The 18,294-nt window shown below is 44.8% G+C and overlaps 1 gene segment (V, D, J or C); it reads right to left on the reverse strand.

Annotated features, from left to right (window-relative positions):
• Positions 1 to 1,617: 1,617 nt before the first annotated feature.
• Positions 1,618 to 18,294, reverse strand: part of LOC144609929 (T-cell receptor beta-1 chain C region-like) — a 19,972-nt gene continuing 3,295 nt past the window's right edge. The window contains 5 exon segments of the C gene segment in view: positions 1,618 to 1,900; positions 3,388 to 3,448; positions 5,146 to 5,252; positions 15,860 to 15,880; positions 17,832 to 18,182. Coding sequence covers positions 3,422 to 3,448; positions 5,146 to 5,252; positions 15,860 to 15,880; positions 17,832 to 18,182 — 506 coding nt within the window.

The following is an 18,294-nucleotide window of genomic DNA, read 5'->3' on the forward strand; positions in this document are numbered from 1 at the left end:
ATTGGGGGTGAGGTATTGACATGGACAGAGAATTGGCTGGCATACAGGAAGCAAAGAGTAGGAGTAAACGGGTCCATTTCGGAATGAAAAGCAGTAGCGAGTGGAGTCCCGCAAGGCTCGATGTTGGGGCCGCACCTATTCACCATATGTATTAATGATTTGGATGAAGGAATTATAAGTAACACTAGCAAGTTTGCAGACAACACAAAGCTGGGTGGCAGAGTGAACTACGAAGAGGATGTTAGGAGGTTGCAGGGTGACCTGGACCGGTTGAGGGAGTGGGCAGATGCATGGCAGAGGCAGTATAATGCAGATAAATGTGAGATTATCCACTTTGGCGGGAAGAAATGGAGGCAGATTATTATCTCAATGGTGTCAAGTTAGGGAAGGGGGAAGTACAGGGAGCCCTGGGTGTCCTTGTACACCAGTCACTGAAAGTAAGCGTGCAGGTACAACAGGCAGTGAAGAAAGCTAATGGCATTTTGGCTTTCATAACGAGAGGACTTGAGTATAGGAGCAAAGAGGTCCATCTGCAGTTGTATAGGGCCTTGGTCAGACCACATTTGGAGTATTAGGTGCAGTTTTGGTCTCCTAATTTGAGGAAGGACATCCTTGTAATTGAGGCATTGCAGCGTAGGTTCACGAGATCCCTGGGATGGCGGAACTGTCATATGAGGAAAGATTGGAAAGACTGGGCTTGTATTCACTGGAGCTTAGAAGGATGAGAGGGAATCTTACAGAGACGTATAAAATTATACAAGTGCTGGACAAGGTAGATGCAGGAAAAATGTTCCCAGTGTTGAGTGAGTCCAGAACCAGGGCCCGCAGTCGAACAATAAAGGAAAGCCATTTAAAACTGAGGTGAGAAACTTTTTCACCCAGAGAGTTGTAAATTTGTGGAATTCTCTGCCACAGAGGGCAATGGAGGCCAATTCACTGGATGAATTTTAAAGAGTTAGATAGAGGTCTAGGGGCTAGTGGAATCAGGGGATATGTGGAGAACGCATGTACAGGTTACTGATTATTGATGATCAGCCATGGTCACAATGAATGGGGGTGCTGTCGCGAAGGGCCAAATGGCCTCCTCCTGCACCTATTTTCTATGGTTCTATGTTTCTATTACTCGCTGCAGTTTAGAAGGATGAGGGGGACCTCATAGCAACATACTGAATAGTAAAAGGCCTGGATAGAGTGGATGTGTAGATGTTGTTTTTATAATTTGTGGGAGAGTCTAGGACCAGAAGACACAGCCTCAGAATAAAAGGATGTTCCATTAGAAAGATGAGGAGGTATTTCTGTAGCCAGAGAGTGGTGAATCTGTGGAATTTGTTGCCACAGACAGCTGTGGATGCCAGGTCAATAGATAAAGGTGGCGTTTGACAGATTCTTCATTAGTACGGGCGTTAGGGGTTATGGGGAGAAGGCGAGACAATGTGGCTGAGAAGGAAATATACTGTAGATCGGCCATGATTGAAGGATGGAATAGACTTGACTAATTCTGCTCCTGTAACCTATAAACTTTCTGCAGCTGCCCTTTGAATTCTGGCAATTTTTGTTTTATGCAACTGTGACATAAGTAAATGAGAAACGAGGGATTTATTTGCAGTAACACTCTCTTTATTGCTTATGATATCACCATGTACATAATAAACAGTGCCAGATTGCAAGTTCTCTGGTGAATTCAGAGGGCTCTGCAAAGATCTTAGTTTAATGTCCACAGTCGGAAAACGAACTCTCTGGAATTTTCAAGCAAATTGATTCCCGAGTTGAACAGGTAACACGATTATGAGCAAACGCACTTAACTAACGCAACAAAGCAAATTAATATTCCAAAATGATTGCAAATCCAAGGAAAAGTAGGTTCGAATAATCTTGAAATCATAGTTGTGGTTATGGAAGCCTGAAATCAGAGGTATCATGGATTCATGAAGTTACACAAAAGTGAAATCAGGGATATCACATAATTACTAAATTATACAATCCTGTATTCAGGGATATCATAGAATCACAATGTCAAAAAGCCTCAAAATCATAGAAATCATGAAGTCATATAATGTTGAAATTGGAGACGGTATCAGGAAATTATGCAATCCTGAAATGAGGGATATCATGGAACAATGAATTTATACAAACTTAAAATCAAAGATATCGAAAAGTTAAATAATTCTGAAATCAGAGATATCAAGGAATCATGAAATGATAAAGCCACAAAATCATTAAAATCATGGATCAATGAAGTGAGAAATTATGCTATTGTAGAATCATGAAGTTATAACATCATGACATCCTAGAATCATGGGTCAAAATCACAAAATAGGAATCATGTAATCTTGATCTTATGAAATTATGGAATCATAGATATAATTCATGGAATCACAATGTAAAAAAGTCACGAAAGCATAAAACCACAGAATCATCAATATACTAAAACTCTCGTTTGTTTGTTTGTTTGTTGCTGAACTACAGCCAAAACGGTACACGATAGCGCGATAATTTTAGGCCCACCTTACTCACCGTCATCCCTTTGGTGCTAATGGAGGAAGTTTCATTGAAATCGGTGTTATATTTTAAAAGTTATTCACATTTTAAAGTGTAAATCTATCTCCTGGGGATGGAGGGAGGGAAGGAGGGAGGGAGGGAGGTGGTGGAGGGAGGGGGAGTGGAGGGGGAGGGGAGGGGGAGGGGGTTGGGGAGGGGAGGGGGTAAGGAGAGGGTGCTTCACCAATGTAGGAGAGGTTTTGGCCCAACTTGATACCTTAATAAAATCATGAAACATTGATATAAAATCAAAGATCAGAAAATTGATATAAATTCAAAGATCAGGAAATCAAAGCACTGGGTGGAACAGGGAGAACGTGCAAACTCCACAAGGACAGCATCCGAGATCAGGATCGAGTCCGGGACTCTGGCGCTCTGTGGCAGCGGCTCCACCAACTGTGCCACTGTGCTGCTCACAGCTACAGAAATGTCCAGGGAAATGACAGATAGAATTTCATCTGAGCAAACATTTAGCTGGAATGTCAGAGACTGAGGAGAGACTTGATGAAATTTATAAAATTATGAGAGATCATAGATTTAAGCTGAGAGGGGCAAAGTTTAAATGAGATGCGCCGGGAAAGGTTTGTTTACGCAAGAGGGGGTGGGCGCCTGGAACGCGCTCCCGGGGGCGGTAGTGGAGGCAGATAGGATACTGGCGTTTAACAGGCTTTTAGATAGGCACATAGATATGCATGGCATGGAGGGATATGGATCACATGCAGGCAGAGGAGATCAGATTAACTTGGCATCGTTTCTGGCCAAATATTGCGGGCTGAAGGGCCTGATCCTGTGCTATAACGTTCAATGTTCTCTAAGCTAATTTGATACAGGGTGTGATACATGTCTTACTTTTGTACCGCTGTTGTTGAATCTCATTGGTCCCTCAATCAAACCTCTTGTTGTAAGATGCCTGAAATAAGAAAGATACAATATTAATATTTGAGTATGCAGCAGGGTCTTGATCTGAAGAAAACGGGTAGAGGGAAAGCAAGGGACGAGGCGGGGGGGGGGGGGATGCGCGGCGGGTGGGGGGAGGGGGGAGAAGGAGAGAGAGCAATAAAGAGAGGCAGGGAGAGAAGCGGCATAGAGGGTCAGAGTCAATACAGCATCGAAACAGGCTATTTGGCCCAACTTGCCTATGCAAACGAAGGTGTCCCATCTACACTGTCCCACCTGCCCCTGTTTGGCTCATGTCTCTGGTAAGCACATTAACGTCTCTACTTCCTCTGAATACTTAGAATATTTGGCATGTCCCCAACAATCCTCACCAACTTCTACAGGTGTGCCGTAGAAAGCAATTTATCGGGATGCATCGCAACATGGTTTGGGAACAGCTCCATCTCAGACCGCACGAAATCACAGAGAGGTGTGGATGCAGCACAGACAATCTTGCAAACCAAACATTGAATCCATCCACACCACACTGCCCCGCCAAGGCCACCAGCATAATCAAGGACCAGTCTCACCCTGGTGACTCCCATTTCTCCCCTCTCTCATCGGGGTCGGGGTACCGAAGTTTGAAAAACATACCTCACGATTCCGTAACAGTCTCTCTCCAGCTGTTATCAGGCAACTGCACCGCCCTCTCACCAACTAGATAGCGGTCCTGATTTCCCGTCGACCTCATTTAAAATCGTTGAACTATCTTAAATCAGACTTTATTGGACCAATGATATATCTTTGCACTAAACTTTATTCCCTTTATCCTTTATCTTTACACTGTGGATGGCTTGATTGAACCATATATAGTCTTTCCGATGACTGCATAGCACGCAACAAAAGCTTTTCAACATGGTACACGTTACAACAAAATTGAATATCCCTGTAAACCTTTCTTGTCCATGTATCTGGTTCTGGAGATTATCGATACGTAATGATTTGGGTCGCGACCCTTCTCACCCCTATCCACGTTTTCCAGAGATGCTGCCTGACCCGCTGAGTTACTCCAGCAATTAGTGTCCCTTTGTTTAATATTGGAAAGAGTGCAGAGAAGATTTACAAGGACATTCCCAAGACTCAAAAGCCTGACCTGCAGAGAGAGGTTGGGCAGCAAAGGAATTTGTTCCTAGGAGTGCCGGAGGAAGAGGGGTGATCTTATTGAGTTGTATAAATCATGAGGAGAATAAATAGGTTGAACGCGCAGAGTCTTTTATCCAGGGCTGGGGAATCGGGAAACCAACGGAGACAGATTAAGGTGAGGAGGATGGGGAAAGCCCCCCCCCCCCACACACACCTTAACCTATGTCCTCTGGTCCTTGATTCCCATACTCTGAGCAAAAGACTACCCGATCTATTCCTCTCGTGATTTTGTACCCCTCTATAAGATCACCTGTCCCCCTCTTGCGCTCCAAGCAATAAAGCCCTAGCCTGCTCAACCTCTCCATATAACTCAGTCCCTCGAATCCTGGCAACATTGTGGTGAATCCTCTCTGAAGCATTTCAAATTTGACAACCTCCCTCCTATAATAGTGCCCAAAATGGAACACAATATTCTAACTGTAGCCTCCCCAACATCTCATATGACTGCAGCATGCTCTCACAACTTCTATACTCAATAAGATATATCTTGGATATATATATGGATTTTTTTTCGCCGGAAAGACTTACCTTGGTTTTGCAAGCTAACACAGAAACAATTATTCCATAGAGAATACTCTTGCAAATCAGGATCAGGTAAGTCAGTTTTGCAGCTTCCATTGTCTGGATTTTAGCTTCTGGGAACAGAAAGGGTAAAGAACATCTTTAGTAAAGAATTTTAATGGAATTATAAGAATCCTTTAGGACAGGCAAGGCAGTTGGGCAGAGGCGGTAGGGTATTTCTGTTTGTGAGGGACGAAATTCAGTCCTTTGCGAGGGGTGACATAGTCAATGACGAGGTAGAGTCACTGTGGATAGAGTTGAGGAATTGTAAAGGTAAGAAGACACTAATTGGAATTATCGACAGACCCCCAAATGGTAGCCCGGATGTAGGGTGTAAGTTGCAGCAGGAGTGAAAACTGGCATGTAACACAGGTAATGCCACTGTGGTGATGGGGAATTTCAAGATGCAGGTAGACTGGGAAAATGAGGTTGGTTATGGAACCCATGAAAGAGTTTATAGAGTGCCGCCGAGAAGGATTCTTAGAACAGCTTGTCCTGGAGCCTACCAGAGAAAAGGCAATTCTGGATTTAGTGTTGTCCAATGAACCAGATTTGATAGGAACTCAAATTAAAGGAGCCGCTTGGAGGTAGTGATCATAATATGATTAGTTTTAATCTGCAATTTGAGAGGGCGAAGGTTAAATCGGAAGTGTCAGCGTTGCAGTTGAACAAAGAGGACTATGAAGGCATGAGAGAGGAGCTGGCGAAGGTCGATTGGAAAGGGATCCTAGCAGGAATGATGGTGGAACAGCACCGGCATCAATTTCTGGGCATAATCCGGAAGATGCAGGATCATTTCATTCCAAAGCGAAAGAAAGATTCTAAGGGGAGTAGGAGGCAACCGTGGCTGACAAGGGAAGTTAGGGATGGAATAAAACTAAAAGAAAAGATGCATAACACAGCAAAGAGTAGGGGGAAGCAGAGGATTGGGAAAATTTCAAAGGACAACAGAAGCTAATAAAACGGGCAATACGGGCTGAAAAGATGAAGTACGAGGGGAAGCTGGCCAAGAATACAAAGAAGGACAGTAAAAGCTTCTTTAGATATGTTAAGTGAACAAGAGTAGCAGAGTCAAATGTGGGTCCCTTGAAGGCAGACACGGGTGAAATCATTATGGGTAACAAGGAAATGGCAGAAGAGTTGAACAGGTACTTCGGATCCCTGTTCAATAAGGAAGACAATAGACAATAGACAATAGCTGCAGGAGTAGGCCATTCGGCTCTTCGAGCCAGCACCACCATTCAATGTGATCATGGCTGATCATTCTCAATCAGTACCCCGTTCCTGCCTTCTCCCCATACCCGCTGACTCCGCTATCCTTAAGAGCTCTATCTAGCTCTCTCTTGAATGCATTCAGGGATTTGGCCTTCACTGCCTTCTGAGGCAGAGAATTCCACAGATTTACAACTCTGTGACTGATAACGTTTTTCCTCATCTCCGTTCTAAATCGCCTACCCCTTATTCTTAAACGGTGGCCCTTGGTTCAGTGCTCCCCCAACATTGGGAACATGCTTCCTGCCTCCAACGTGTCCAACCCCTTAATAATATTATATGTTTCGATAAGATCCCTCTGATCCGTCTAAATTCCAGTGTATACAAGGCCAGTCGCTCCAGTCATTCAACATATGACAGTCCTGCCATTCCGGGGATTAACCTAGTAAACCTACGCTACACGCCCTCAATAGCAAGAATATCCTTCCTCAAATCTGGAGACCAAAACTCCCCACAGTACTCCAGGTGCGGTCTCACTAGGACCCTGTACAACTGCAGAAAGACCTCTTTGCTCCTATACTCAACACCTCTTAACCATATAACCATATAACAACTACAGCACGGAAACAGGCCCGTTCGGCCCTACCAGTCCACGCCGACCATTCTCTCTCACCTAGTCTCATCTATCTGCTCTCAGACCATAACCCTCTAATCCCCTATTATCCATATACCTATCCAATTTACTCTTAAATAATAAAATCGATCCTGCCTCCACCACTTTCACCGGAAGCCCATTCCATACAGCCTCCACCCTCTGAGTAAAGAAGTTACCCCTCATGTTACCCCTAACATTTTGTCCCTCAATTCTGAAGCTATGTCCCCCTGTTAGAATCTTCCCCACTCTCAAAGGGAAAAGCCTACGCACGTCAACTCCGTCCGTCCCTCTTAAAATTTTAAAAACCTCTATCAAGTCCCCCCTCAACCTTCTACGCTCCAAAGAATAAAGACCCAAACTGTTCAACCTCTCTCTGTAGCCTAAGTGCTGAAACCCAGGCAACATTCTAGTAAATCTCCTCTGTACCCTCTCCATTTTGTCGACATCCTTCCTATAATTTGGCGACCAGAACTGCACACCATACTCCAGATTCGGCCTCACCAATGCCCTGTACAATTTTAACATTACATCCCAACTTCTATACTCGATGCTCTGATTTATAAAGGCAAGCATACCAAACGCCTTCTTCACCACCCTATCCACATGAGATTCCACCCTCAGGGAACAATGCACAGTTATTCCCAGATCCCTCTGTTCCACTGCATTCCTCAATTCCCTACCATTTACCCTGTACGTCCTATTTTGATTTGTCCTACCAAAATGCAGCACCTCACACTTATCAGCATTAAACTCCATCTGCCATCTTTCAGCCCACCCTTCCAAAAGGCCCAAGTCTCTCTGTAGACTTTGAAAATCTACCTCACTATCAACTACTCCACCTATCTTAGTATCATCTGCATATTTACTAATCCAATTTGCCACACCATCATCCAGATCATTAATGTAAATGACAAACAACAGTGGACCCAACACAGATCCTTGGGGTACTCCACTAGACACTGGCCTCCAACCTGACATACAATTGTCAACCGTTACCCTCTGGTATCTCCCATTCAGCCATTGTTGAATCCATCTTGCAACCTCACTATTAATACCCAACGATTTAACCTTCTTAATCAACCTTCCATGTGGAACCTTGTCAAATGACTTACTGAAGTCCATATAGGCAACATCCACAGCCTTGCCCTTATCAATTTCCTGGTAACCTCTTCAAAAAATTCAAGAAGATTAGTCAAACATGACCTTCCAGGCACAAATCCATGTTGACTGTTTCTAATCAGGCCCTGATTATCCAAATAGTTATATATATTGTCCCTAAGTATCTTTTCCATTAATTTCCCCACCACAGACGTCAAACTAATAGGTCTATAATTGCTAGGTTTACTTTTAGAACCTTTTTTAAACAAGGGCACAACATGCGCAATGCGCCAATCTTCCGGCACCATCCCCGTTTCTAATGACGTTTGAAATATTTCCGTCATAGCCCCTGCTATTTCTGCACTAACTTCCCTCAATGTCATAGGGAATATCCTATCAGGACCTGGAGACTTATCCACTTTTATATTTTTCAAAAGTGTCCGTACCTCCTCTTCTTTAATCCTCCTAATTTCCATCACTACTCTATTTGTTTCGCTTACCTCACGTCTTTCTCTCCTACATATTGGGTCTGAGTGTTTCCCTTTTCTGCCTCCTGTCTCACACACTGCCTATTAGCTATCTGTGTTTGAGTCCCTCCCCCCAACCGTACTAGTTTAAAGTCTCTGTAATTACCTTAGCAAACCTCCCCGCCAGGATATTGGTTCCTCTCAGGTTCAGATGCAACCCGTCCTTTTTGTACAGGTCATACTTACCCCAGAAGAGGTCCCAATGATCCAGAAACGTGAATCCCTGCTCCATGCACCAGTTCCACAGCCACGTATTTATCCTCCACCTCACTCCATTCCTAGTCTCACTATCGCGTGGCACAGGCAGTAAGCTTGAGATTATTTCTTTGGAAGTCCTTTTTTTTTAACTCTCTCCCAGTCCCCTAAATTCTCCTTTCAGGACCTCTTCCCTTATCCTACCTATATTGTTGGTACCTATATGTACCACGACCTCTGGCTCCTCTCCCTCCCCTTTCAGGATATCCTGGACACGCTCAGACACATCCCGGACACCGGCACCAGGGAGGCAAACCACCATCCGCGTCTCCCGACTGCGTCCACAGAATCGCCTATCTGATCCCCTCACTATAGAGTCCCCTATTACTATCGCTCTCTTCTTCCTTTCCCTACCCTTCTGAGCAACAGGGCCGGACTCCGTGCCAGAGGCCCAGGCACCGTCGCTGCCCCCAGGTAGGCTGTTCCCCCCAACAGTACTTAAACAGGAGTACTTATTTCCAAGGGGTACAGCCACCGGGGTACTCTCTAGTCCCTGCCTCTGCTCCTTGCCCCCCTAACCGTGACCCACTTGTCTACCTCCCGTGGTCTTGGAGTGACCACCTCTCTGTAACTCCTCTCTATAACCTCCTCACTCTCCCTGACCAGACGGAGGTCATCAATCTGCCGCTCCAGGTTCCTAATACGGTCCCTTAGGAGCCCCATCTCGTCGCACCTGGAGCAGATGTGGATGTCTGGAAGAATATCAGGCTCCCAGATTCCCCACATCCGACACCCAGAACAATAAACTGCCCTGGCACTCATACTCCCCAAACAAAGCCCCGTGCTCGGTTTCTAAACCTACCGCCCGGCCGCTGCTCCAACCGCTCCAACCGCCCACCCAAAAGAACTGAGTGATCTCCTGGGAGAGGCGTAAAACCGGATAAAAAACCCAGGCCAATTTGGGGGAAAAAATCCGGGAAATTCCTCTCCGACCCCAAGCTAGGCGATCGAAATTTGTCCGGGAGATCACACAGGTCTTACTCCTTACTATCCCCACACAATAACCTCTTGTTATTAAGGCCAACATTCCATTGGCTTTCTTCACTGCCTGCTGTACCTGCATGCTTCCCTTCAGTGACTGATGCACTAGGACACATAGATCTCGTAGTACGTCCCCTTTTCCTAACTTGACACCATGCAGATAATAATTTGACTTCCTATTCTTACCACCAAAGAGGATAACCTCACACTTATCCACATTAAACTGCAGCTGCCATGCATCCGCCCACTCACACAACCTGTCCAAGTCACCCTCCAACCTCATAGCATCTATCTCACAGTTCACACTGCCACCCAGCTTTGTATCATCTGCAAATTTGCTAATGGTACTTTTAATCCCTTCATGAGGGTATGAGGCGTGAATTGTCCAAGATAGACTGGCAATTGATGCTGAAAGGGTTGGCGGTGGACATGGAATGGAAGGCATTTAAAGATTGCATGGATGAACTACAGCAAGTGTTCATCCCAGTTTGGCAAAAGAACAAACCAGGAAAGGTAGTGCATCCGTGGCTAACAAGGGAAATCAAGGATAATATTAAAACAAATGATGAAGCATACAGATTAGCCAGAAAATGTAGCATACCAGAGGACTGGGAGAAATTCAGAGTCCAGCAGAGGAGGACAAAGGGCTTAATTAAGAAAGGGAAAATAGATTATGAGGGGAAAACTGGCAAGGAACATAAAAACTGACTGCAAAAGCTTTTATAGATATGTGAAGAGAAAAAGATTAGTTAAGACAAATGTAGGTCCCTTGCAGTCAGAAACGGGTGAATTGATCATAGGGAACAAGGAGATGGCAGACCAATTGAACAAATACTTTGGTTCTGTCTTCACTAAGGAAGACATAAACAGTCTGCCGGAAATAGCGGGGGACCGGGGGTCTAATGAGATGGAGGAACTGAGGGAAATCCAGGTTAGTCGGGAAGTGGTGTTAGGTAAATTAAATGGATTAAAAGCAGATCAAGAAGTCTCAAGAAGGGTCTCGACCCGAAACGTCACCCATTCCTTCTCTCCCGAGGCTGCATCCCAGAGTCCCACATAGGAGATTGGTGTACAAACTTAAAGCACGCGGTATTGAGGGTTCAGTGTTGAGGTGGATAGAAAATTGGTTGGCGGACAGGAAGCAAAGAGTAGGAATAAACGGGTCCTTTTCGGAATGGCAGGCAGTGACTAGTGGGGTACCGCAAGGCTCAGTGCTGGGACCCCAGTTATTTACAGTGTATATTAATGATTTGGGCGAGGGAATTGAATGCAACATCTCTACGTTTGCGGATGACACGAAGCTGAGTGCCAGTGTTAGCTGCGAGGAGGATGCTAGGAGGCTGCAGAGTGACTTGGGTAGATTAGGCGAGTGGGCAAATGCATGGCAGATGCAATATAATGTGGATAAATGTGAGGTTATCCACTTTGGCGGCAAGAACAGGAAAGCAGAGTATTACCTGAATGGTGACCTATTAGGAGAAGGGGAGATGCAACGTGATCTGGGTGTCATGGTGCACCAGTCATTGAAAGCAAGCGTGCAGGTGCAGCAGGCAGTGAAGAAAGCGAATGGTATGTTGGCATTCATAGCAAGAGGATTTGAGTTTAGGAACAGGGATGTTCTACTGTAGTTGTACAGGGCATTGGTGAGACCGCACCTGGAATATTGTGTGCAGTTTTGGTCTCCTAATCTGAGGAAAGACGTTCTTGCCTTAGAGGGAGTACAGAGAAGGTTCACCAGATTGATCCCTGGGATGGCGGGACTTTTATATGAAGAAAGACGGAATAGACTAGGCTTGTACTCGCTGGAATTTAGAAGACTGAGGGGGGATCTTATAGAAACATATAAAATTCTTAAGGGGTTGGAGAGGCTAGATGCGGGAAGATTGTTCCCGATGTTGGGGGAGTCCAGAACCAGGGGTCACAGCTTAAGGATAAGGGGGAAGTCTTTTAGGACCGAGATGAGAAAACATTTCTTCACACAGAGAGTGGTGAGTCTGTGGAATTCTCTGCCACAGAAGGTAGTTGAGGCCTGTTCATTGGCTATATTTAAGAAGGAGTTAGATGTTGCCCTTGTGGCTAAAGGGATCAGGGGGTATGGATAGAAGGCAGGTACAGGTTACTGAGCTGGATGATCAGCCATGATCATATTGATTGGCGGTGCAGGCTCGAAGGGCCGAATGGCCTACTCCTGCACCTATTTTCTATGTATCTTTCTATGTTTCATCCAAGTCATTAATGTATATTGTAAATAGCTGCGGTCCCAGCACCGAGCCTTGTGGTACCCCACTAGTCACGGCCTGCCATTCTGAAAGGGACACATTTATCCCCACTCTTTGCTTTCTGTCTGCCAACCAATTTTCTATCCATGCCAGTACCCTACCTCCAATACCATGTGCTCTAATTTCGCTCACTAATCTCCTATGTAGGACCTTGTCGAGGGCTTTCTGAAAGTCGAGGTATACCACATCCACAGGCTCTCCCCTGTCAATTTTCCCAGTTACATCCTCAAATAATTCCAGAAGATTAGTAAAGCATGATTTCCCCTTCGTAAATCCATGCTGACTCGGAACGATCCTGTTACTGCTATCTAAATGTTCCGCAATTATAATTGACTCCAGCACCTTCCCCACCATTGATGTCAGACTAACTGGTCTATAATCAGACTAAGTGGTCTGTAAACAATCTCCCAGATGTACTAGACAACAGGGGATCTTGGAGGATAGAGGAAATGAAAGAAATTTGCATTAGGCGAGAAATAGCATTGGGTAGAGTGATGGGACTGAAGGTTGATAAATCCCCAGGGCCTGATGAACTGCATCACAGGGTAGTCAGGGAAGTGGCTCTAGAAATAGTGGAAGTATTGGTGATCATTTTCCAATGTTCAATAGATTCAGAATCAGTTCCTGTGGATTGGAGGATAGCTAATGTTATCCCACTTTCCAAGAAAGGGGCAAGGAGAAAATGAGGAATTACAGACCAGTTAGCCTGACATCGGTGGTGGGAAAGATGCACGAGTCAACTATTAAAGAGTTAATAAAGGTGCATTTGGATAGCAGTAAAAGGATAAGTCCAAGTCAGCATGGATTTATGAAAGGGAAATCATGCTTGACTAATCTTCTGGAAATTTTTGAGGATGTGACAAGTAAAATGGATGAAGGTGAGCCAGTGGATGTAGTGTATCTAGACCTTCAGAAAGCCTTTGATAAGGTCCCACACGGGAGATCGTGAGCAAAATTAGAGCACATGGTATTGGGGTTAGGGTGTTGATATGGAGTAAACGGGTCTTTTTCAGAATGGCAGGCAGCGGTGAGTCGAGTGCCGCAAGGCTAGGTGTTGGGGCCGCAACTGTTTACCATATATATATTAATGATTTGGACGAAGCAATTAGAAGTAACACTAGCAAGTTTGCAAATGACACAAAGCTGGGTGGCAGTGTGAACTGCGAAGATGATGTTAGGATGTTGCAGGATGACCAGGGCAGGTTTAGTGAGTGGGCAGATGCATGGCAGAAGCAGTATAATATAGATAAATGTGAGGTTATCCACTTTGGCGGCAAAAACAAGGAGGCAGATTATTATCTCAATGGAGTTAGGTTAGGTAAGTGGGAAGTGCAACGAGACCTGGGTGTCCTTGTATACCAGTCACTGAAAGTTGGCGTGCAGGTACAGCAGGCAGTGAAGAAAGTTGGCCTTCATAACGAGATGATTTCAATATAGGAGTAAAGAGGTTCTTCTGCAGTTGTGTAGGGCCCTGGTAAGACCACACCTGGAGTATTTTGTACAGTTTTGGTCTCCTAATTTGAGGAAGGACATCCTTGTAATTGAGGCAGTGCAGTGTAGGTTCACGAGATTGATCCCTGGAGTGGCGGGACTGTTATATGAGGAAAGATTGAAAAGACTAGGCTTATATTCACTGGAGTTTAGAAGGATGAAAGGGGACCTTATAGAGACATATAAAATTATAAATGGACTGGATAACCTAGATGCAGGAATAGTGTTCCCAAGTAGTATAAGAAAATAACTGCAGATGCTGGTACAAATCGATTTATTCACAAAATGCTGGAGTAACTCAGCAGGTCAGGCAGCATCTCGGGAGAGAAGGAATGGGTGACGTTTCGGGTCGAGACCCTTCTTCAGACCCTTCTTCAGACTAGTGTTCCCAATGTTAGGGGAGTCCAGAACCAGGGGCCACAATCTTAGAATAAAGGGGAGGCCATTTAAAGCTGAGGCGATAAGGAACTTTTTCACCTAGAGAGTTGTGAATTTATGGAATTCTCTGCCACAGAGGGCAGTAGTGCTGGCTCGAAGGGCCGAATGGCCTCCTCCTGCATCTTTTTTCTGTTTTTCTATGTAATTAAGTTTAATGAACAATAAAATTCTTACTTGCTGAAGTAGTATAGGCACTTTAACACAACAGCTATTTATGAATTAGCAACCGCTGGGGTTGCGGACTTTGAAGAAAGCTGTCAAAGTATTCAGTGGTATCTAGACCAGCTACTGAAATGGGTAGGGAAATGGCGGATGGAGTTCAATCTGAGCACGTGCGAGGTGTTTCAATTTGGGAGGTCGAATGCAAGGGAAATTCTATAGATAATGGAAGGACCCTTAATGGCATCGATGTACAGAGAGATCTTGTGGCCCAAGTCCATAACTCCCTGAAAGCGGGAACACAAATATACATGACCATCATCCAGCAACTGATGGTCCTGCACCTCCTTTAATGTAAACATATTACAAGGGCATACTTGAAATCCCTCCTGTACATCCGCCTCGAAAATGTGACGCTGAGGCCGGGTGAGGCTGCTGATCCCAACCTCATCGGGACTTCCACCGCCAATTGGCTGATCAGATTTGCCCCTCCGGCCACAGCTCTGGATCTCTGGCCCGGCCGGAGCAGGCAGATGCATTCCCGTCGTCAACGTCTGAGGCTGACTTTGCACATGACCTTCATCAGTCAGAGTATTGAGTATAGAAATTGGGAAGGCATGTTACAGTAAGACTTTGTTGAGGCCACATTTGGAATATAGTGTTCACCATATTATAGGAAATATCTTGATGTGCTGGAAATGGTGCAGAGAAAATTTACCAGAAAGTTGCCAGGACTCGGGGGCTGAGCTATAGGGAGAGGGTGAGCAGGCTAAAACCTTATTCCTCGGAACGCAAGAAGATGAGGTGATCTTATAGTGTATGCAATCATGAGGGGAATAGATAGGGTAAATGCAAACTTTTACCCCCAAGATAGGGGAATCAAGACCCGAAGACATAGGTAATATAGCAGCTGTGCTCGACATCGGTAAGGCCACATTTGGGGCATTGTGTTCAATTTTGGTCACTATTTATGGGAAGATGCTGTTAAGCCGGAAAGGATGCCAAAAATATTTAAATAAATGTTGCCAAGATTCGAGGACCTGAGCTATAGGGAAAGGTTGGGTCATGCTCGGACATTAATCCTTGGAGTGTAGGAGGATGACGGGTGATCTTATAGAGCTGTTCAAAATCATGAGAGAAATAGATCAAGCAGATGGTACAGAGTCTCTTTCCCAGATTAGGGGAATCGAGAACCAGAGGCCATACGCGTAAGGTGAGGGGGGGGGGGGGTGAGTGGAGAAAGGGGAGAAAATTTAATGGGAGCCTGAGGGGCAATGTTTTTTACACGGAGGCTGGTGGGTCTATGAAGCATTCTGCCGGGTGGTGGGAGGGGGAGTAGTTGTGGCAGGTACTATCACAGCGTTTAAGAACGTTTAGACAGTTGACTGGATAGGAAAGGTTTAGAGGGATGTGGGCCATGAACGGGGAGATGGGATGTGGCATGTTGGTTGGCGTGTGCAAGTTTGGCTGGCGCCTGTTTGAACGCTATATATGTCTCTGTGAGACTATCAAGTTTTAACACTGACACAGAAAGGCTAATCAGTCTGAAATACTCACGGTATCCTTATTTAAGTAGAGCCACTCACCTTTATTTAAGCCACAAGTCTCTGTCAGAAGAAATATGAAAATTGCAGTCAGTATTTTAATATATACTTATTTACGGCCTGAAGCTACAAAAAAATGCAGAGATAGCCCAGTCCATCACATAGACCAGACTTCCCACCATTGATTCCACATACACTTCACAATATCCTCGGGTGAGGGCAAAACTGTGGTGGAGCTGCTGCCTTACAACGCCAGAGACCCGGGTTTGTTCCTGACTAAGGGTGCTGTCTGTACGTAGTTTGCACGTTCTCCCTGTGACTCAGTGGGTTTCCTCCGCGCGCTCCGGTTTCCACCCACTGTCCAAAGACGTGCGGGTTTGTAGGGTGATTGACTTCAATAAAAATTGTTCCCAGTATTTCCGATAGGGATTGTTGGTTGGCCAGGACTCATTGGGCCGGAGGGCCTGTTTCCATGTTCTATCAAAAACTAAACTGAATTAAAATAGACTATGGGTGATTGATGGTCGATGGCCTTAAGATATCAATTGACGCCCCAACAGCCTTCTGTGCCAATGAATTCCAGAGATTCACCACCCTCTGATTAAAGAAATTCATTCTCAGCTCCTTTTATAGGTACGTCTTTTTATTCTGATGTTATGGCCTCTGGTCCTAGACTCTCCTACGAGTGGAAACGTCCTCTCCACATCCACTCTATCCAGGATTCATCCAGGATTCATCCAGGCCCCCCTTCATCTTTTAAAACTCCAGCGAGAACAGGGCCCGTTACGTTAACTCAATCATCCCCGGATCATTCAAGTAAAACACTTTTGTGTACTTTCGTGTGCTTACCGGTTTTTGCCGTTCCTTTTTAATCTTATCCATATTCCTCCATTCCCTTCACTTCCGTGTGCCTATCTAAAAGCCACATAAACCCTACCGTTATACGCTATGACTCTAGGGACTTTGCAGTCGATTAACATTGCTCCTTGAATCCTTTACTTCTCTCCTGGGATAAATAAAGTTCTATCGTATCGAAAGCTGGAACACAAGTACATAGAACGGTGAAAAAGACACATGGTCAGGCTGCATTTGGAGTATCGTGAACAGTTTTGGGCACCATATCTAAGGAGGGATGCATTGGCTCTGGAGAAGGTCAAGAGCAGATTTACAAGAATTATCCCAGGAATGAATGGGTTAACATATGATGAGCGTTTGATGGCGTTTGAGTTTAGAAGAATGAAACATATATAATAGCGAAAGGCTTGGATAGATTGGATGTGGAAAGGATGTTTCCACTAGTGGGATAGTCTAAGACCAGAGGGCAGAAGCCTCAGAAATAGTGGACATTCCTTTAAAAAGGAGATGAGGAGGAATTTCTTTATTCAGATGGTGTTGGATCTGTGGAATTATTTGCCACAGATGGCTGTGGAGGCTGTCAATGGTCTGAGGCTGAGAATGGTGTTGGGAGGATGAGATAGATCAGCCATGATTGAATGGCGGAGTAGACTTGATGGGCCGAATGGTCTAATTCTGCACCTATCACTTATGACCTTATGGTTTTTGAATACCTTCCAGATTATCAAACAATGGTTTTTTATTCCAATGGAGAGAGAGGGATTGTTGTGACACTTTTGCAGGCTAATACAAAAACAATTATTCCACAGATGATATTTTTGCAAATAGGGATCAGGTAAGTAGGCTTCCACTGTTTGAAATTTAGCTTCTGTTCCGAGAATAGTAATATAATCAATACCCTGACTGATGAAGACCAAGAACAAATTAGAAATAAAAATAGACTTTGAGAGGTCATATTACAGTTGCACAAGATATTGGTGAGGCAACATGTAGAATATTGGGTTCAGTTTTTGTCACCCTGTTATCGGGAAAATGTTCCTCGAAAGTAGATAGGGTGGTCAAGAAGACTTTAGGCACGTTGGCCTTCATCAGTCAGAGCATTGAACATAGATGTTGGGATATCAACATCCCTACAAGAAATTGGGGTTAGATACGTCACCGTGTTTGATGTTGTGGGTTCCATTTACAGTTTGAGCTCTAACTGCATCCTGGTAGTGGTCTACTTGACAGATGATATCTTTGGCCTTTGCGTAAACATGGGCGGCCAATGTAAAGCGACTACTGATACTGAAGGTCTTCCCTCCTTCGTTGCGTTGGGAGATAGGATCTGTCTGGATGTTAGGACTATCTTTGGGTTGTTCAATGTTATCAAGAAGCCAATGTATCTTGATGTTGTCCGGGTAGAAATCAGTGATGAGACAAATCACCGTGGCTTTGCCCTTGCTTTTAATTTCCTGGGCAGACGGCTGGAGAATTGTAACTTGGGGAGATTGCAGCGTCAAACTTGTATCTGAAAGAGAGAGTGGATAAGCGGGAGAGAGAGGAGGGAGGATGGAGAGGGCAAGGGACAGGGAAAGATGAAGAGGGAAGAGTGCGAGACGGACAGAGGGAGAGAAAGAGAG

The sequence above is a fragment of the Rhinoraja longicauda genome, chromosome 35, assembly GCF_053455715.1.
Source record: "Rhinoraja longicauda isolate Sanriku21f chromosome 35, sRhiLon1.1, whole genome shotgun sequence".
Taxonomy (NCBI): Eukaryota; Metazoa; Chordata; class Chondrichthyes; order Rajiformes; family Arhynchobatidae; genus Rhinoraja; species Rhinoraja longicauda.